This window comes from Protopterus annectens, chromosome 8.part0, assembly GCF_019279795.1.
Source record: "Protopterus annectens isolate FY-2018-M chromosome 8.part0, PAN1.0, whole genome shotgun sequence".
In the NCBI taxonomy this organism is placed as follows: domain Eukaryota; kingdom Metazoa; phylum Chordata; order Ceratodontiformes; family Protopteridae; genus Protopterus; species Protopterus annectens.
The window spans coordinates 733,840,582-733,861,991 of record NC_056741.1 but is presented as its reverse complement, the minus strand read 5'-3'; the positions used below and the strand labels follow the sequence as shown (position 1 = coordinate 733,861,991).

Below are 21,410 nucleotides of genomic sequence, written 5' to 3'. Positions count from 1 at the left end.
GTGATTACAGGGACTCTGCATTCTTCCTGTATAGATATGGGCCCTTTAGGGGGTGAGAGGGGGGGTAAAGTTAGCACTGAACCGATCTGCCAAGATGTTGGCAATATCAGTTGGTTCTGTAATTTTTGTGCCTTTGTGCTGTAGCTCAGAGCAGATCCGGGTGTTGCCATCTAGATTCTTGACATAGCTATAGAATGCTTTGTGGTTGTCCTTGGATTTAGTGGTGATTTTGTTTTCATAGCTAGCTTTGGAGGATCTTATAAGGGATCTCAGCTTCTTACTGAGGCTGACCAGGGAGCTCCTCCACTCATGGGATTTTACTCTCTTTTGAAACAGTTTCTTCCTTCTGTTGTATGGTTTGTTTATGGCAGGGGATCACCAGATTGGCTTCCTTTTTTTGGAGGATAGCGTCTTGGTTCTGTTTGGGATAGCATGATCCATGCACTCGTGTAAGTGCTTATAGAGTGCATTTGTGTAAGATTCAGCAGTTGTAACTGTATTGTCCATCCTCATGGGTGTCATGAAGTTCACCACTTCTGTCTTAAGAAGCATGAAGGTGGCTTTGGAGAAATGTTTTACTGTGGTTTCCTTAATGGGAGGTGGGGGTAGGATGTGGATATCAAGGGTGATAAGCTTATGGTCGGATCAGACCAATGAGGAGTTGACTTCAGGTGTAGAACACCGGTCACTCATGTTGGTAATGACTAGGTCTAGGATATTGTTGCCCCTGGTGGGGGTGTGGATAAGTTGATCCAGGGCATTGGAGTTTACGAATTCCAGAAAGTGTTGAGCTAAGGAGTTGGTACACAAGTAGTTTTCCCAGTTAATGGTGGGGTAGTTGAAATCGCCCATTATTAGGGTGTTTGGTTGAACCCTAATATTTTCCAGTACATCAAGAAAAGAGGAGTGGGAATCCTGGGGCATGGTGGAGGATCTGTAGCAAGCTACAATTTGGATTGCAATTTTGCCCAGAGTTAGTTGCACTTGGATAACCTCAGATGCATTACGCTGAGCAACTAGCCTGGGGCTGTGGATATCCTTAATGAATATGGACACACCTCCACCTTTGGTGTTTCGGTCCAGGCTACATGGCCGAAAAGTGTGGTATGAGTTATAGCCTGGTAGTGCTGGGGTGCTCTTTGGAGCCTTGAACCAGGTCTCAGTCACTACACAGATATTGATGTTCTCCATTTTAAGTAGTGCCTCGAATTAGTGCATTTTGAGATTTAGACGTCTAGCATTGAATAGCATTACCCTCAGTTTTTGCTTGCCTGTTCCTGTTATGGTGGAGAATTTGTTATTTGAACCCTGCCTAAAAAGGCACTATAGGGGCAGCAAGAGCCTTAGCCAGTATCCGGAATCCCACAGGCGACAGGTGCAGGCCATCTCTGGCAAAGCATCGTGGTCTGTCGATCATGTCTTCCCAAGCAGACAGATACTGGATCCCCTTAGAATGACACCAGAAGCTTAGCCAATTGTTGAAGTCAATCATTTTGTCCTTGTACTGCGGTATCATTCTGGGTGATGGCAGAATGCTACTCAGGGCTAGGGTCATACCTGCCTGGGCTACAAGATCGGAGAGCTTTTCCATGTCTCTTTTCATGTAGTCCAGGGAGGTACATCTCAGGTCATTCACACCAACATGGACAATGACAGAGTCATATTTGTACTTGTTGTGGAGTGACCTGAGTGCGTGGGTTATGTGGAGGATCCTGGCACCCGACAGGCAGCTGACAGTAACCTTCTCCTTGTTTAGCCTGGTGAGTGGGACATCAGTGTGCCTGACTATAGAGTCACCTATGACCAGTGTGTTGGGTACGTTGTTTTGCCTTATTGGCTGAGGTTAAGTGGCACACTGAGTCTGTGGGCTATGTGTCATTTGTTTTGTGTTGGGGGATGGAGGTTTCTTGTGTTTCTGCTTTGGAGGTCTCTGTTGTTTAGACAGATTATTATTGAGAGCCTCCACAAATGTTTTTGTGTTACTGTGTGTGGATTTTGGTGGTGTAGATTTAATGAGACTATGTGATGAGTGTGGTGTGGTGCAAATATTTACCTTCTCCTCATGACTGTCAAGTTCAGTCTTGGTTGGAGAGAGCTTTACCTCCAGTTTGGCTAGATAAGTGCATCTCTCACAGGCTGTAGTGTTGGGTGGTAGGAGGAGAGGATTGTCTGTGTACATGAGGCAATTTCTACATTGCTTCAAGATGCCCAGATTCATCAGATAGACAGCAGAGAACCTTGGGAGCTGACTCTTGGACATGCCTGAATAAAAAAAATATTTTCCTCTAGTTAAGTGAGGAAAGTGAGTACAAGAGCTGTTTTTCTCTAAGCAAGTGAGAAAAGTAAGTACAAAAACTGTTTTCCTCCAGGTAATGAGGAAGATTGAGTGCTATAGTAATTAGTAGCTTATGTAGTGCTTGCAAGTTCTGAACAAGTGCTGAGCATGAACAAGCAAATTTAAGTGCTAAAACTAAGAATCTGTATCTGCACTAGTCGAGTTACAGGACAGAAACAAGTGCAAATGCAGGCTTTCAAATCAGAAAGTTGAGAGAGATGGAAGATTGCCCAAACGGCCAATAACTACAATTTCTGGGCCAGAACCACTACTTATGTGGTAGACAGGTTACCTAGTGCTTACCACTCCCACTGGTAAGCTAGAAGGCTTCCCTCCAACACAGAAAGGCTTGGGGGGCTCAGAAGCTTACATACAGTCCTGGATACAGCAAATCTGTATCTGGAACACTAGTTACAGGAAAGGTAGGAAACAGGCTTACAGTTTTTTTTTACAGAAAAGTAGCAAAAACAGTAGTAAAAACTATTTATGGCTTGGTTATTTCTATTTCTTTTTGTCTTTTTTGTTTTTTGCTGGCTAGGGTCAGTTGGAAAATAATTCTTTTGTAGATGGTGAATAACATCCAGCTAATTAGTGGGAGGAGCTGAGAAATAGCATTCCTCATTTAACTATAATAGGAACATCAAGCAATAGGAAAAAAGTCAAGCACTGTACCACGGCTATCCACAAACTTAAATAACAAGTGTAAAAGAAAACACTTTAATCAAAGATAAGTGCTTTGTCAAATGCATTCAAAGATGTCACTAATAAAAAAACATAAATCACTGGTTAGAAAATGCTCAAAAAATATATAATACAAATATATTATTTCTTCAAAGGTCTCCTCTTCAGTTCTGGTTTTAATGGTACTATGTCATTTAAACCTGAGCCTCTCAACCAGAACTGAACAGTACAGAGTTAACAAATACTTTTTTTTAATGAGGTGATTGCACCATTGATTTAATTATTTAACTGCTTAATAGGATGCACTATTTAAGATGTTCTTTTTTCTCTGGTGTTTAATCTGAAGAAGCAATCTTGAATTCTGAAAGCGCTTATCTTTGATTAAAGTGTTTCTACACTTGTCATTTGAGTTTGTGGATAGCCGTGGTACAGTGCCTGACTTTTTTCCTATTGCTTGATTTCCTTGGTCTTTGCCACAGTTTTATCATTTTTATACTTTTTATTCCCTGCTATAACAGGAACATGTCAATCGTGTTACTAGCAAAATGTTTTGCTCTAATTCAAGACAAAAATTTGAGACAAGAATGGGGAAACAACACTAGCTTACCAAGAAGCTGCAACTAGAAAATTGCAGCTTAGTAAGGTAACAGAAAAGGGAGACCCACACATGCATGGAGCAAGATTTAAGGTTAATATTTTTTCATTTATACTTTATTCTTTTTCTGGTACATTTTTGAGTTTAGTGCTTAACAGTGATAAGCAGACCAGAGGAGGATACCTATATTCACTGCTGCTTCTTGCTGGACTCTGAAGGGTCATACAAACTTAAGTTATAACCTATGTAAATAGGTCAGAACTGGAAAAAGACTATACACTATTAGTATGTGCAGATGCACAACTGGTTCACATGTGCAGATGTGTGGTAAAAAACAAGTAACACATTCATAATATTGGCTCAGTGGATAAGGTCTCTGTCTTACCTAGAGTTCTAAGATTCAGCTGTAACCACTAGTTATTGCCCATGAGGAGGGTTTGGCTTCAACAACTGGTTACATAGCTGATGATACTCTAGGGGATCTGGTGTGTGCCAGAATTGGAGGAGATGCCAGGTAATCACTCTTGATTTGCTAGGGATGGTGTGCACCTCTGATTTCAGGCTTTCACAAACTGGCTAATGCCTTTGCTGTTCCCATCATGTTTATTTTAGACAGACTCAAGCACCAGAAGACATCAGAATAGCTCTGCTCAAAGCCAGGAGTCTAAAATAACAAATTGCCTGACCTTGAGGCCATACTAAATCTGGAGCACATACTTGTGCATGTTATGAAAACACTCCATCCATTCCAGGGTTTTGCACCTACCACACATTCCAGCCCAATGATACATGTGGTGAAGTATCCATATTTACTAGGGACCTTATTATTTCTAGGCAGATCCCTAGAGACCCAGACAAGTAACTGACTTGAGATCCAACTCACCCTAAAATGATCAAATATCTGGTCTTAGCATTTTACAGGACTTCATCTATGCTTCCAGAAAAGCATGTTAGGTTCATAAATACACTGGATGAACTTCAAATTAATAGGAATTCCATTATCCATGGAGACTATAACTACCGAATAATAAAATGGGATACCTATACCTCAACTGTAGGTCATGCACAAACATTCTTTGATGGCATAAACAAAAACTCCCTAGACCAAATTTTTAAATGAACCCACTAGAGGACATAATATTTTTGACCTGGTTCTTACCAACTTGGCATCTATATCATCTATCCCCTCGGTATTCCATTCTCCAGCTATATCCGGTCATTAACTAGTACATTTTCCTCCAAAATCTCCAGACATTTAGATTCAAACTTCACAAAACTTCAGGTACTTCAAATGTACATACCTACAATTTTATCATGAAGCCTAAAAATTCAGGATTAAGTGTACTACCCAAGATACTGATACAGCGAGTAGTTACTCAAACAAACACTATATGTACCTAGGTAAATGCACTGACATGGTAGTCTGTACCAGATCTAAACAGAATGGGAGGTTTAAAAGAAAAATAGCCTGGTGGTCATCATGTATAAATAAAGAAACACACTAAAGGAAAACATTTCCTTAAATATTATAGCAAAATAAAAATAAACTCAAATCAAGGTTAACACAAAAAAAGCAACTGAAGGAACTAAAACATACCATGAGAAAAATTAAAACATCCAATGAACTAAGAAAAGAGGCAAAAGCTAAAGAAAAATTAAAAATCTTTCTTTAGTTACATTAGAAGACTAAGGAATAATTACATTAGAAGACTAAGGAATAACAGCTAACATTGTTCAGAATGCATCTAAAATGGCACTACCCCATAAGATTGAATAGAGATAGCCACCATACCAGCAAACATTGTCAGTGCAAATGTCACCCATAATAAAACCGACATATCCCACAAAATGTCAATCCCCCATCATAATCAAAGAACATTTGCTAAATGTACTCACCAAAATGAAAAATGTATCATCCAGCAGTTTGACAATATACCTGTATGCTTAATAAACAGTACAAAATGGGAGCATGTCCATCTGTTGAAAGCAATTCCAATGAATGCAAAGCAACTGAAGCCACTTCACAGAAACCGCCTGTGATGAAAGTGCTGATAGGCTTTTTCTCCACTGTTGCATGACCTCAGAGCTGGTACATATAATTCCATGGGGTGTAGGGGGGTGTCCCCCCAAATGGGGATGCAGGAGGCTTGCCCTTTTGTTTCAGTGTTCACTGAACAGTTCCTATGAATGGTTTCAGTTTTTTGTGTTCGTCAAAAAGACTTTTGATGAATCAACATGAATCCTACAAAGCAATCCCTGGTGGACCCACTAATACAGCTATTCATCTTGGGCTTAACAACTAGATTTTGTATTTTTTTTTCTGGTCCCAGATGGGAAAAAAGTTTAATATCATCACATTTCGTAAACAGTCCCGTAATGCATCTTACAGTATAGACAACACTCCTCTTCAAAGTTAAAGTGTCATGAGAGACCTTAGAACACAAGTAAATAATTCCCTTGCCTTTGATCATCATGTTGCAACAATAATTAGAAAATCTTTTTACCTGACACAGCTAATTAAAAAAGATATTTCATTTAGGTCTAAGGAAGTTCTTACTCCTCTATATTCCAAATTGATCAGACCTATTATTGAATACAATGTCTCTTTTGTGATGTATCTTACTAGGCACATCAAGCAAATAAAAAGAGCCTAGAAGTTCTTAACTAAAAAAATTCAAAGGCTTAAGTGACAAAAGATACCAGGAGAAGGTGAAAACATTGTCCCTTTATTTAATTTTCTGTAGATTCCTTAGGGATAATCTATATCTTGCTTTTCAGGCCATTAGGGATCCAGTAGTCTAAGCTCCTCTTATATCTCCACAAATAAAATAGTCCCTCTAACACTAGAACCAGGGATCTAAACCTGCTTCTGCAAATAAACAAAACATGGTAGAGACAGACAGATTTGTCATGCACTGCTTAACCCTTTTCTGGAACAAACACACTTTCACTCCTAAATAAGCAATGTGACAAACTATCTTCTTTCACAAAGGAGTCAGACAAACTCATCCCTGATATGACTGGCCAGGTGCTCCTTAAAACAGGGGTAATGTCAAGGTGTAAGTGGCCACAGGGCCCAATTGCCTTGTATTTTCTATGATTCTATAATTTTGCATACAAACATACACACACACACACACACACACACACACACACACACACACACACACACACACACACACACACACACACATATACACAAACATATATACACATTTATATATGGTTATAGATCAAAAACTGCAAACACTCAAACCAGCAACACTTTTTAAATGTGTAAATAAAAGCAAACGTTCATATGAGTGAACATTCTTTTGTAAGGGTTTTTTTTCCCATGAGCAGCCTATTGTATGAGATTGCGTTGCAGCAGGGTAAGGAAATTTGCCCATACCCCCCCCCCCCAGTATTGTGTGAACTTGGAGTTGGTATATATAATTAGCAGGGGGTATGGTTGGTGTAGGGGAGGCCTTGTCCTATACAAAAAAAAATTGTTTTAGTTTTGCTTATTTGTGATCATTTTAGATTCTCTGGAAAATTATTTCCCTTTTTACATATGCTCATAAGAGAGTTTGATGTTAGATGAGACAATTGTATATTTACATGTACACTATACAGATATACATATACATATATATATATATATATATATATATATATATATATATATATATATATATATATATATATAGGTTCATAGGTGTGTACTAGGCTAACGACCCTGGAGCCTATATAAGCCTAGCCCAAATTATTCCCTGGCATTGTGCTTCCCGACATTAGTTCCAAGTGCCCCTATCGAGCAAGGCTACTGAAATGATCCCCAGGGTGAACTTTCAATTGCCCATCCACTTGTCAAGATATCTCTTGAAGAGTGCCAGTGAAGTGCTCTGTTTGACGTGGATGGGAAGTTTGTTCCAGACTATGGGGAGTCTCTGGGTTAGGAACCTGTCCCTCCAGCATGTTCTGTTTATTGTAGTAATAAGGCTGAGGTCCCTGGAGTATGTGGCATAAAGGATTGGGATTTCTTGAGATGAAGCATATCTAACAGCTCTGGGTCAGACATGGCTTCGTAGGTCAAGCAGAGATCGCCTCTAAGCAAGCGATATGAGACAGACTATAGCTGGCGTTTTCTGAGTCTGTCCATGTAGGGCATGTGTTTAAGGCCTAAGATCCTCTTAATGAGGTATTTTGTGGCCTTTCCAGTTGTTGAGGTGCCTAGTGAGGTACATGCCAAATAGGGCATTGTTTTCTATAATATGTCTAATGAGGGATGAGTAGAGAGGGATTATGACCTCCTTCTTTCTGGAGGAAGAAACATTTTGTAATGAAATGTGCCACACAGAAGAACTTTCTGACCACAGTGGCAATGTGGTTATCAAAGGAGAGGTTGCTGTCAACCTGTGTCCCCAGATCTCTTATCACAGCTTCTGTGTTTAGTGGACTACCGCCGATGTGGTAGTTCATGGGTAATGAGTTTTTCCCAAAGGGAATAACAATGCACTTTTTTAGCATTGAGCTTTAGGCCATGGTTCTGTCACCAATGTAGAATGTCTAAATCAGTTGTACAATCAATAATGACACCCAGTTTGCAATCATCGGTGAACTTGGTCAACCCTAGTCCATTTGTATTGGTTTGAACTTCAGAGAAGTAGATGCCAAACAGGAGAGGACCTAGGACTGATCCCTGTGGGACTCCACTTGTAACTGGTCAGTAGTCAAATTTGGAGTTCGCTACTTTGACAGTGTGAGTTCTATCAGTGAGCCAGTTGGCTACCCATCTTATGACATAGGGGTTTATGCCTAGTTTAGTGAGTCTATCTATGATTCCTGAGTGAGGGATGGTGTTGAAGGCCTTGGCAAGATTGAGGTAAGCTGTATGGACTACCTTGCCTTCATCCACAGCCTTGGTGACAGACTCAAAGAAGTCTTTCAGGTTAAGCAGGCATGATCTAACTTTCACAAACCCAAACTGCGTGGGGTCCAGAGTTTGGTGATTCTCTATGTCCCTATTTATAAGGTCCATGATGACGTGTTCCATACCCTTATATATCAGAGTCATCAGGCTAATAGGCTGGTAGTTCCCAGGGTCCGTATTTGCCCCCCTTTGTAGAGTGGGATGACCATAACAGTGCGCCATTCTGAAGGGACAAAGCCTGAAGTGAGGCTGTGATTGAACAGGGCACTCAGGTGTGGTGCCAGTTCACTTTGTAATTCATGTAGAACACAGCCAGGGATACTATCAGGTCCCATGCAGGCTGTATTCTTAGCTTTAGACAGTGCGTTTTTGCCTGTGCAGCTGTGATTTTTAGGGTCTTGGCATTCCTCAGGTATTGTGATTGGCCCTTTAGGGGGTACAGGAGGGATAAAGTTTGCACTGAACCTGTCGGCCAATATATTGGCAATATCAGTTGGCTCGGTATGCATGTTGCCATTGTGCTGTAGCTCAGAGCAAATCTGAGTATTGTCCTGTAGATTCTTGACATAACTATAGAATGCCTTGTGTTTGTCCTTAGTATCTGCAGCAATTCTGTCTTCATAGCTTTAGTGGACTTGATGAGGGATCTCAATTTTTTGCTGAGGTTAGCAAGGGAGGTTTTCCAGTCTTGTGACTTCACTCTTTTCTGCAACAGTTTCTTCCTTCTGTTGTAGAGCCTGTTTATAGCAGGGGTCCACCAGATTGGCTTCCTTTTTTTGAAGGAGAGCATTTTGGTTCTGTTTGGTATGGCCCATTCCATGCACTTGTATATGTGCTCATATCATTGGTGTATGATTCAGCAGTCATGCAGCTATTTTCCATTTCCATGGGTGACATGAAGTTTGCCACCTCTGTTTTTAGAAGCCCAAAATTGGCTTTGGAGAAATTTTTCACAGTGGTTTCCTTTACGGGAGGGGGCTGAGATGTGGATATGCATGGTTATTAGCTTGTGGTCAGATATGACCAGGGAGGATTTGATTTCTGCTGTAGAGCAACGGTCGCCCATGTTAGTAATGACCATTCTTCTCTTGGTGGGAGTAAGAGTGAGCTGGTCCAGGGCATTGGAATTAATGTATTCCAGAAAATGTTGAGCAAGTGCACTGGCACATGAGTAATTTTCCTAGTTAATGGAGGGGTAGTTAAAGTCTCCCAGTATAAGGGTGTTGGGTTGTACATTAATATTTTCCAGTGTATTTAGGAATGTGGAGTGGGATTCTTGGGACATTGTGGGGGATCTATAGCAGGCTACAACCAAGATTGCAGTTTTACCCAGTGTTAGTTGTACCTGAAGTATTTCAGTAGCATTATGTTGGGCTACTAGTTTGGAGGTGTGCATATCCTTTAGGAATATGGAGACACCACCGCCTTTAGGGCTTCAGTCCAGGTTTAGAGGCTGAAAGATGTGGTATGAATTATATCCTGGTAGTGTTGAAGTGCTCAGCCTTGAACCAGTTCTTTGTTACTGCACAGATGTCAATGTTCTCCAATTTAAAAAGTGCTTCGAGTGAGTGCATTTTGAGATTTAGACTCGAGTAGCATAACCCTCAGATTTTGTTTGCTTGTATCAGTTATGGTGATATGGGTATAGATATATGGTGATATGATATATATATATATATATATATATATATATATATATATATATATATATATATTTATTTATATATGGATTCCCTTCACAAGCTTGAAGTTTCAAAACTTTGAACTGCAAATGGTCGAGACCATAAGATCGAAGTTTTGAAACTTTGAACGTTTGAATGGAGTTCGTGGTAAAGGGTGGAATGGGAAATTTACCAATATCCTCACTGTAGTGCACTCTCAGAGTTGGTACATATATTTAGCAGGGGGTGGGGGGCAGGGGGGCTTGCCCCCCTGCAAAAACGTAAAAAAAAAATTTTTATTACACTTTTGAAATTTCAAGACTTCGATCTTATGGTCTCAACCAACTGCATAAATATATATATATATATATATATATACAGAGAGAGAGAAAGAGAGGCAGTGAGATAGAAAGATAGATGATATAGATATAGGGTCTAGTATAAGTGGTACTAAGCCAGTACATCATGACATACTTACTTACTGACACTTGTTCTTATTGGCAAGAGCCCTAACTCGCTCTAGCCTAATCATCATAAATCACTTAGCCCTTCTGTCACCCAACCCTACTGAACTGCATAGCCTTATCACAAACCTAACTCTAACCCTAAAACTCCCATCTGGTCCCTAACCCTTGAGAATTCCCTCCCTAACCCTAAGGTCCCCGATTGCTCCCTAAACCTCAAACTCTACTTCTCTCAACCTAAAACTAAAGTCTCCAACTGCTTCTTAACCCTAAAACTACATTTGTACTCCCTGACTCTAAACCCCCTTTCCTTCACTAAACGTATAGTCCCAGATCACTCCCTAACCCTAAAACTCCTCTTCCACTCCCTAAATCTAAAACTCCCTTCCTGCTCCCAAAACCTAAAATCCCTCAATTGTTCCCTAACCTGAAACTCCCCTTCTGCTACCTGAACCTGGACCACTCCCCTTCCTAAACTTAACCCCCCCCCCCCCGATTGCTGCTTAAAACCCTGATTTGGACTCTTACCCCCCCCCCTCCTCATGGCTGCCACAATAACCTTGCCCAAACCTGATTACTGTGCTTGGACAAGGCACAGTAGCTCCACTATGTCCATATGGCTGTCACACCTTGCCCAAACATGCAATTAAATTTGAAAGTGAGTGTTCGGTGATGTAAACTGCTAGACACCTGAGTCTCTGTCTGCAAGATAGTGCCATTCGAGTGCCTAGGACTTGAAATCAAGAAACACATTTTTGTGTGTATTTACTTAGCTAAATATCAAAAATAGAAAAATTATTTCATCAAAATGATGACAGTGGTAATGTCAATAATTCGTAATTCAATATTATTGACATTACCCAGGTTACCTTGACTTTCAGTGACTTACTTACCCCCCGCACTCCCTGCACTTTATCTACACAAACTCCGAAATTGCACTACAGTGAGGAAAAGGGTAAATTTTCTGATCCCCACTCATACCTCTCAACCGTACTGAATTCCTCAGTAAATAACGGTTTTGAGGGCAAAATATTGGGGTGCCACGAATTCCTGAATGGCCCCTTTAATTTCCGAATTTCCTGGGGATATTTTTTTGAAGGTTTTTTTTTTTTTTTTTTTTAAGACTTTGTTCCTGATCATGTGCAGGGCGTGAGCTATGACATCAGCATTCGTGAGGCAGACATCCTATCAGAATGCCGAGCAATTGTCAAACTGTTGGCACAGCCCATCTTTCTTCCCCCAGCTTCTCATTCTCAGGTAAGGCAAAAAGACTGCTTCATCATGTGCAAAAGAATCAGCAGACTTTTCCTTATTTTTTCTTATAATGTGCAGCTTCTTATGCGTGCTCAAGTTGATTGTTTTTTTTCTTATATGTGTGCTCAAGTGTATTAGGAGAAATGGCAGTCTTTGCCCTATGTGCAATGGCAGTCTTTTCAAGTGCATTGAATTTGAGAGAAATGGCAGTACTTTCATGATTTTTTCTTGTCTGCAGCTTCTTATGTATGCTCAGGTGTATTGATTTTCTTTTCCTTATGTATGCTCAGGTGTATTGATTTTCTTTTCCTTATGTATGCTCAGGTGTATTGACTTTCTTTTCCTTATGTATGCTCAGGTGTATTGACTTTCTTTTCCTTATGTATGCTCAGGTGTATTGATTTTCTTTTCCTTATGTATGCTCAGGTGTATTGATTTTCTTTTCCTTATGTATGCTCAGGTGTATTGATTTTCTTTTCCTTATGTATGCTCAGGTGTATTGATTTTCTTTTCCTTATGTATGCTCAGGTGTACTGACTTTCTTTTCCTTATGTATGCTCAGGTGTACTGACTTTCTTTTCCTTATGTATGCACAGGTGTATTGATTTTCTTTTCCTTATGTATGCTCAGGTGTATTGATTTTCTTTTCCTTATGTATGCTCAGGTGTATTGATTTTCTTTTCCTTATGTATGCTCAGGTGTATTGATTTTCTTTTCCTTATGTATGCAATACCTGAGGTGTATTGATTTTCTTTTCCTTATGTATGCTCAGGTGTATTAATTTTCTTTTCCTTATGTATGCTCAGGTGTACTGACTTTCTTTTCCTTATGTATGCACAGGTGTATTGATTTTCTTTTCCTTATGTATGCTCAGGTGTATTGATTTTCTTTTCCTTATGTATGCTCAGGTGTATTGATTTTCTTTTCCTTATGTATGCTCAGGTGTATTGATTTTCTTTTCCTTATGTATGCAATACCTGAGGTGTATTGATTTTCTTTTCCTTATGTATGCTCAGGTGTATTAATTTTCTTTTCCTTATGTATGTTCAGGTGTATTGACTTTCTTTTCCTTATGTATGCTCAGGTGTATTGACTTTCTTTTCCTTATGTATGCTCAGGTGTATTGACTTTCTTTTCCTTATGTATGCTCAGGTGTATTGACTTTCTTTTCCTTATGTATGCTCAGGTGTATTGATTTTCTTTCCTTATGTATGCTCAGGTGTATTGATTTTCTTTTCCTTATGTATGCTCAGGTGTATTGATTTTCTTTTCCTTATGTATGCTCAGGTGTATTGACTTTCTTTTCCTTATGTATGCTCAGGTGTATTGACTTTCTTTTCCTTATGTATGCTCAGGTGTATTGATTTTCTTTTCCTCATGTATGCTCAGGTGTATTGATTTTCTTTTCCTTATGTGTGCTCAAGTGTATCAACAGAAAAGGCAGTCTTTTCCCTATGTGCAGTGGTGTATTGATTTTCTTTTCCTTATGTATGCTCAGGTGTATTGATTTTCTTTTCCTTATGTGTGCTCAAGTGTATTAACAGAAAAGGCAGCCTTTTCCCTATGTGCAGTGGCAGTCTTTTCAAGTGTATTGAGAGAAGCAGGATTTGTTACTTTTTATGCTTGTGTGTTTACTTTCTTTATGCTTGAAATGGATAGCAGGCAGTTTCTGTATATTTCATGTGTGTTTTCTTTGCAGCAGCTTCTGTATTGAACGGCAGACATCAGTTTAAGCTTGTGTGTTTTCTTTCTTTTCCTGATGCTCACTGTTATGAAATGGATAGCAGCTTCTGTTCATAGGTAGGTACTAGGCTATCGGCCCTAGGGCCTATACAAGCCCAGCTAAAAAGGTACCCTGTCTTTTGCCACCCAAGAAAATTATTTTCCTGTACCACTGTCAAGCAGAGCCACAGAAGTGATCCCCGGGGTGAATTTAATATTTCCTATCCAATCATCAAGATTTTTCTTGAAGAGTGCTAATGAGGAGCTTTGTTTGTTATAGACAGTTTATTCCAGAGTATAGGAAGTCTCTGGGGCAGGAATTTATCCCTCTGGCATGTTCTGTTTATTGTGGTGACAAGGTTTAGGTCCCTAGAGCATGTAGCTCGGAGGGATTGGGATTTCTTTAAGTGGAGCATGTCCAACAGCTCTGGGTTTCACATAGCTTTGTATGCTAGGCAGAGATCACCTCTGAGTAGACAATATGCGACGGAGTAAAGCTGGAGTTTTTTGAGACGGTCTGCGTAGGGCATCTGTTTGAGGCCAGTAATTCTCTTTGTGAGGTACGTCTGCAGCCTTTCCAGTTGTTGCAGGCATTTTGTAAGGTGCATACCAAAAGGGGCATTGTACTCTATAATGGGTCTAATGAGTGATGAGTAGAGGGGAACAATGACTTCTTTTTTTCTGGATGAGAAACCTTTTGTGATGAGGTGTGCCATGTAGAAGGATTTCCTGAGTACTGTGGCAATGTGATTATCAAAGGAGAGACTACTGTCCACCTGTACCCCAAGGACTCTTATCACACTTTCGGTGTTAAGTATACCACTGCCTATGTTGTAGTTCATGGGTACAGAGTTTTTAACCAAAGGGGATGACAATGCACTTTTTGGAATGGAGCTTGAGGCCATGGCTTTGACACCAGGCATCTGTCTCAGTGAGGCCCTTTTGTAGGATGTCCACATAGTTAGGAGTTTCGATTATGGCTCCTAGTTTGCAGTCATCTGCGTGCTTCATTAGCCAAAGACCTTCTGTGTTAGCCTGTACTTCAGAGAAGTAGATACCAAACAGGAGAGGACCCAGGACTGAACCCTGTGGTCCTCCACTTGTCACTGGTCTGAAGTCGGATTTGGAGTCTGCTACTTTCACAGTGTGGGTTCTGTCAGTGAGCCAGTTGGCAACCCATCTTGTGACATAGGGATTTATACCTAGTTTAGTGAGTTTATCTATAATTCCAGAGTGGGGGATGGTGTTGAAAGCCTTGGCAAGATCTAGATAGACTGTGTGAACCACCTTACCCTCGTCTACGACTTTGGTGACTGCTTCAAAGAAGTCTATCAGGTTTAGGATACATGATCTGCCTTTTACAAACCCGAACTGGGTGGGGTCCAGAGTTTGGAGATTACCAATATCTTTGTTTATAAGTTCCATGATGATACGTTCCATGGCCTTGCAGACCAGGCTCATCAGGCTAATGGGGCAGTAGTTCCCGGGGTCTCTGGTGGCTCCCCCCTTGTGGAGTGGGATTACTGTTGCTGTGTGCCATTCAGCAGTTACAAAGCCTGAGGTGAGGCTATGACTGAACATGGTACTTAGGCAGGGTGCCAATTAGTTCTGTAGTTCATGTAGAACGCAGCCTGGGATGTTGTCTGGTCCCATGGATACTGTGTTCTTGGCTTTGGAGAGTGTGGTTTTTACCTGTGCAGCTGTGATTACAGGAACTTTGCATTCTTCCAGTATAGAGACGGGCTCTTTAGGGGGTGACAGGGTGTAAAGTTAGCACTGAACCTATCTGCCAAGATGTTGGCAATATCAGTTGGGATTGTATATTTAGTGCCATTGTGCTGTAACTCAGAGCAGATCTGAGTGTTGCCATTGAGATTCTTGACATAGCTATAGAATGCTTTGTGGTTGTCTTTAGAATCAGTGGCGATTTTGTTTTCGTAACTAGCTTTGGAGGATTTTATCCGGGATCGTAGCTTCTTACTGAGGCTGACCAGGGAGCTCCTCCACTCATGGGATTTTACTCTCTTCTGCAACAGTTTCTTCCTTCTCTTGTGCAGTTTGTTTATGGCAGGGGACTACCAGATTGGCTTCCTTTTTTTGGAGGATAGCATCTTGGTTCTGTTTGGGATAGCATGATCCATGCACTCATGTAAGTGCTTATAAAGTGCATTTGTGTGGGATTCAGTAGTCGTAACTGTATTGACCATCTGCATGAGTGTCATGAAGTTCACCACTTCTGTCTTAAGAAGCAAGAAGTTGGCTTTGGAGAGATTTTTTACCATGGTTTCCTTAATGGGGGGTGGGGGCGGGATGTGGATATCAAGGGTGACTAGCTTAATGAATATGGACAAACCTCTGCCTTTGGTGTTCTGGTCCAGGTTACATGGCCAAAAAGTGTGGTATGAGTTATAGCCTGGTAGTGCAGGGGTGCTCTCTGGAGCCTTGAACCAGCTCTCAGTCACTGCACAGATATCAAAGTTCTCCATTTTAAGGAGTGCCTTGAGTGAGTGCATTTTGAGATTTAGACTTCTAGCTTTGAGTAGCATTACCCTCAGTTTTTGCTTGCCTTTTCCTGTTACGGTGGTGAATTTGTCATTTGAACCTTGCCTAAAAAAAGCACTATAGGGGTGGCAAGAGCCTAAGCCAGTATTGGGAATCCCAGGGGCGACAGGTACAGGCCATCTCTGGCAAAGCATCGTGGTCTGTCGACCATGTCATCCCAAGCAGACAGATACTGGATCCCCTTAGAATGACATCAGGAGCTTAGTCAATCATTTTATACTATGGTATAATTCTGGGCGATGGCAGAATGCTACTCAGGCTAGGGTCATACCTGCTTGGGCTACAAGATCAGAGAGCTCTTCCATGTCTCTTTTCATGTAGTTCAGGGAGGTACGTCTCAGGTCGTTCACACCAACATGGACAATGATAGAGTCATATTTGTACTTGTGGAGTGACCTGAGTGCGTGGGTTATGTGGTGGATCCTGGCACCCGACTGGCAACTGACAGTAACATTCTCCTTGTTTAGCCTGGTGAGTAGGACATCAGTGTGCCTGACTATAGAGTCACCTATGACTAGTGTGTTGGATACGTTGTTTTGCCTTATTGGCTGTGGTTGAGTGGCACACTGAGTCTGTGGGCTATGTGTCATTTGGGTTGTGTTGGGGGTGGAAGTTGCTTGCGTTTCTGCTTTGGAGGTCTCTGTTGCTTGGGCAAATTATTATTGAGAGCCTCTGCAAATATTTTTGTGTCTCTATGTGTGGATTTTGGTGGTGTAGATTTAGTGAGACTATGTAATATATGTGGTGTGGTGCAAGTGTTTACCTTCTCCTCTTGAATATCAAGTTCAGTCTTGGTTGGAGAGAGCTTTACCTCCAGTTTGGCTAGATAAGTGCAGCTCTCACAGGCTGTAGTGTTGGGTGGTAGGAGGAGAGGGTTGTCTGTGTACATGAGGCAATTTCTACATTGCCCCAAGATGCCCAGATTCATCAGATGGACAGCAGAGAACACTGAGAGCTGACCCTTGGACATGCATGAATAAAAAAACTATTTTCCTCTAGTTAAGTGAGGAAATTGAATACAAGAGCTGTTTTTCTCTAAGCAAGTGAGGAAAGTAATTGCAAAAACTGTTTTCCTCTAGGTAATGAGGAAGGTTGAGTGCTATAGTAATTAGTAGCTTATTTAGTGCTTACAACAAGTTCTGAACAAGTGCTGAGCACAAATAGGCAAATTCAAGTGCTAAAACTAAGAATCTGTGTCTGCACTAGACTAGTTACAGGAAAAAAACAAGTGCAAATACGGGCTTTCAAATCAGAAAGTTGAGAGAGATGGAAAAAATTGTCCAGATGGCCAATAACTACAATTTCTGGGCCAGAACCACTCCTTATGTGGTAGACAGGTTACCTAGTGCTTATCACTCCCACTGACAAGCTAGAAGGCTTCCCTCCAACACAGAAAGGCTTGGGGGGCTCAGAAGCTTATATACAGTCCTGGATAAAGCAAATCTGTATCTGGACTACCCTAGTTACAGGAAAGGTAGGAAACAGGCTTACAGTTTTTTTTGTTTTTTTTTTTACAGAAAATTAGCTAAAACAGCAGTAAAAACAATTCAAATGCAGTGCAAGCTAGCACACTTGAGTATGTAGCAATATTAGACCAAACACAGTTTAAAAAAATGCAATTAAATTAAAAATGACTAAAAACAAGTGCATTAGGTCGGTAGGTATTAGGTAAAATGTGGTAAAGAGATGGGACTGGGGGAGTGTCCCAGATCAAATCTACAATGGGGCGGCCAACTGCAAAAGCCACCAAATTTAAACAACAAACCAGAAATGGGAAGAGTGGGATAAAACACTTTCAGCAGAGATCTGAAAAAATATACAGATAGTTTGAAAAGAGCTCTGTTAGACACAGGTTCCAGCAATGATATTATGCAGGCTGGTAACTAACTGGATCTATTATTATTACATATATAGATATATAGATTTTATATATATATATATATATATATATATATATATATATAGAGAGAGAGAGAGATAGCTACAGATATACATATGTGTTTGTGTCTGTAGCATATGGCATTGTCACTGACCCTAAGTTGAGGCTGAAAGGTGTCTGCAGTGGGCTAAGCTGTTCACTTAACAGATAAATAAAATTTAAAAGTGGACAGTTATGTACTGTGAAATAAACTCTATTTAGATAATAATCAGTTCACTAAAGCAAAATGTACTGAGATGTAGCAATGATTTCCATTCACTTCCTGTATTTGCTATACCACTGGAACTGATTAATTAAGTCTGGGGAATGCAGGAGACATAGACTAATGCCCCCATGCACACATGCATACACATATACCATGTGGTAACAAGTGTGTTACTTTCAATAAAATTCAGCAAATTTCCTTCCATTGAGTCATAACTCATCCATTGCTACTTACCAAACATCTTGACATCTGGACTAAAAGTTACAGCTAAAACACAAATTACAATATTTTTGCTGATTTTGCAATAAAAATGATAATATAAAGGGATACTTGCTCAATAAAGTAGATCTCTCCAGCTTCTGTGTAGGCCATTTCCCAGTTTTCAGGAAGGGATTCCATATCTTTGGTCTTCTCCTTTGGATGCAAGGGTTCAGAAATAGAAAGCATGTCACTTTGGAACTCGGGTGGCATCTTCATTTTCTCATCAGGGTCAGATTTATATGTAGCCTCTGACATTGTCCCTGCCACAAAAAAGGATTATTTAGTATGACTGGAGTTCCTCCAATATTAGGAAGATGGTCATTTCCTTCTTACTTTTCACTAATCTTAATTGTTTTAGTGTGTTTAATGAAAGAGAACAGAAACATAGAGTCTGTAAGAAGACAAGGACTATGCGGCACACTTAGTGTGCTTGTGTCCTTCGTTGAATATGCAGTTGTCCTATTAAAGCATCTTTCAGATACAGGTTACACTTACACTTTCGCATTGTGAGTTTCTGACATCTTATGTAGTTTTCCCTCACATTACTTCCTCTAACGGACTGCAGCATGACACAGTTCAATTTCAGTGAAATCATGCTTGCTGTCATAATACCAGAGTTATACCCTCCTTGACTTTCTGTCACTCCTCTTGCTGTTGTACAAGGTTTTTGCTGAAATAATATTTACAGTTTGTACCCTGTTTACTACCCAGAGATACATAAATGTCTCATAACTGCAATTCTCTCTCTGTCTAGCTTGTTATCCTTTTACTTTTTCAAGTAAATGTATGTAGATGCATACAGATTTACCCCAGACCAGGGGACATGTAATGAAGCCCACACAGCATCTTTAACAATACTTTCCAAGCTTAATTTTGTGAAATGCCTTTCCAGACATGTAGAACCGAGTACCAGAAGTGCTCTCTAAAAGGCTAATGCTATCTCCCCAGCTGTAGTTTGTTAAGGTTTTAATACTCTAGCATCATGTCTGCCTTTCTCCACACACTAACTGCTTTCATGTCATCTGATCTGTCAAGATCACTATCTCTCCCCATCTCGGTTCTGGATCAAAAGGCTGGTAACAGATTCTGGGGCAGTTTGCCTAACAGGCTAACCTTGTGGCATTATGTAGAAAATGGGATGATAAATGAATCATAGGGCATTAAAGCTGATAAGCATTACTTATCTCATTTTAATTCATAAAGTAACACTGAGAGTCCCTGTGTGGTAAAGTGGCCCACAGGTTGGCTGGTTAATAAATTGTCCCAAGATAATTTAATTAGAGCAAACATTCTTTCTGTGCTGTTTACTTCCCTTATATTCAGTCTTGTGATCCATTTGGTGAAGTTAGTTGAGCAGATTCCTTCCTTTGGTTTGGAGGGAGTGCAGCCCAAGGAGTGACTGTTTCGCATCCCACACCAGAGCTTTTTTGGTATCTACTGCTACCATGACATGACTGATAGTTTTCCCATGGTTGCACCAACTGTTCATAGCTATCAGTCCTGCAATTCCAGTAGACATCTCAGTGACTAGAGAGGTAAATTATGCTTTCTAATTCTTAGTACAATAAGTTAGTCACTACAGAGACAAAACAGAAAAAATATATATCATCAGACATGTACAGCTACACATCTTACCAAATTATAAAGTGTCTTACCTTTCCTCGGTTCTTCATGTACCACAGTACCTCAGGCTAAACATCTACAAGTAATTACAAGATAACAAAACCTTTCCATTTCTGCAGGATGGTGCTTTGAGTTATTCAGTGTGCTCCCACTTATCCTGAACTATTTCAATTATCAAGAAATCTCCTTGAACCTAGTTCTTCAGGATACATGAGGTAATTCAGTGATCTCCCTATCATACAATATACATTATACAAAGCTCCTGAGATCTAGAATCTGTATAGCCTCAACATTTTCTTCCTGTGGTGATAGCCATCCAAATCCTGGACCTGTTACCTCTTCAAGGTTCCCTACCTCCCAACTCCCCATCCACTCCAATAATACACTTCTCCTACCTAGGTATCCAGCTGATCTACTTTTACTTAATATTAACATCAGGAGCATCCCCAATAAAATTCATGAACTACACGCCAGTACCTCACTATACACACCATACATAGTGGTAATAACTGAGACATGGCTGAAACCCCACACCATAGACAACAAAATAATTCCTCCAGGGTACAATATCCTAAGGAAGGATAGATGGCAAAAAAGGTGTTGGCATTGCAGTACTATTTAAAAATCACCCTGAAGTGCAGAAACTGAACTTAGAATATCCCAACTCAGACAACGGAGAACTAATTTTTATCCAACTTAAACTTAACTCCAAAAAACTAATCAACATTTTAGGCTGCTACTTCCCACCTGGTAATAATATTTCCACTCTTGAAAACCTACTGCACTGGACACATACTACTCTCCAAAATTAAACCATTATACTGGGAGATTTTAACAGAGATTGGCTTGCCTGCAACTCCTATGCCCCCACTAATCATATTAACCTTCATGGTTTTACTCAAACCATCCAGACTCCTACTAGAACCGATAAAACTGCCAACAGGGACTCTATCCTTGATTGGATACTCACTAATAGGCCAGTCCTCCCATCTCAGGTGGGTTGCCTCCCTGATAGTCTAAGTGACCATCTGCCAACCTTTCTGCTGAGGCAGCATTCTCATCAGACCAAAGGCACAGTCTACAAACTAATAAGAAATATAAAGAACTTCAAACCCAACATTTTCATTTCTGACCTAAAAAGTTGTAATTGGATACCATTAAAACAACTTGATCTTGACGAAGCTGTAAAACACTTC

At 40.3% G+C, this 21,410-nt stretch overlaps 1 protein-coding gene across 4 annotated transcripts in view; it reads right to left on the bottom strand.

Moving 5' to 3' along the window:
- LOC122809006 (membrane-associated guanylate kinase, WW and PDZ domain-containing protein 3-like) overlaps positions 1-21,410 on the bottom strand; it is a 1,354,602-nt gene that overhangs the window by 1,116,918 nt on the left and 216,274 nt on the right. For all 4 annotated transcript variants that reach the window (XM_044080191.1, XM_044080192.1, XM_044080193.1 and 1 more), the window contains exon 6: positions 18,665-18,851. In XM_044080191.1, coding sequence (XP_043936126.1) covers positions 18,665-18,851 — 187 coding nt within the window. The remainder of the gene's footprint in view (positions 1-18,664; positions 18,852-21,410) is intronic.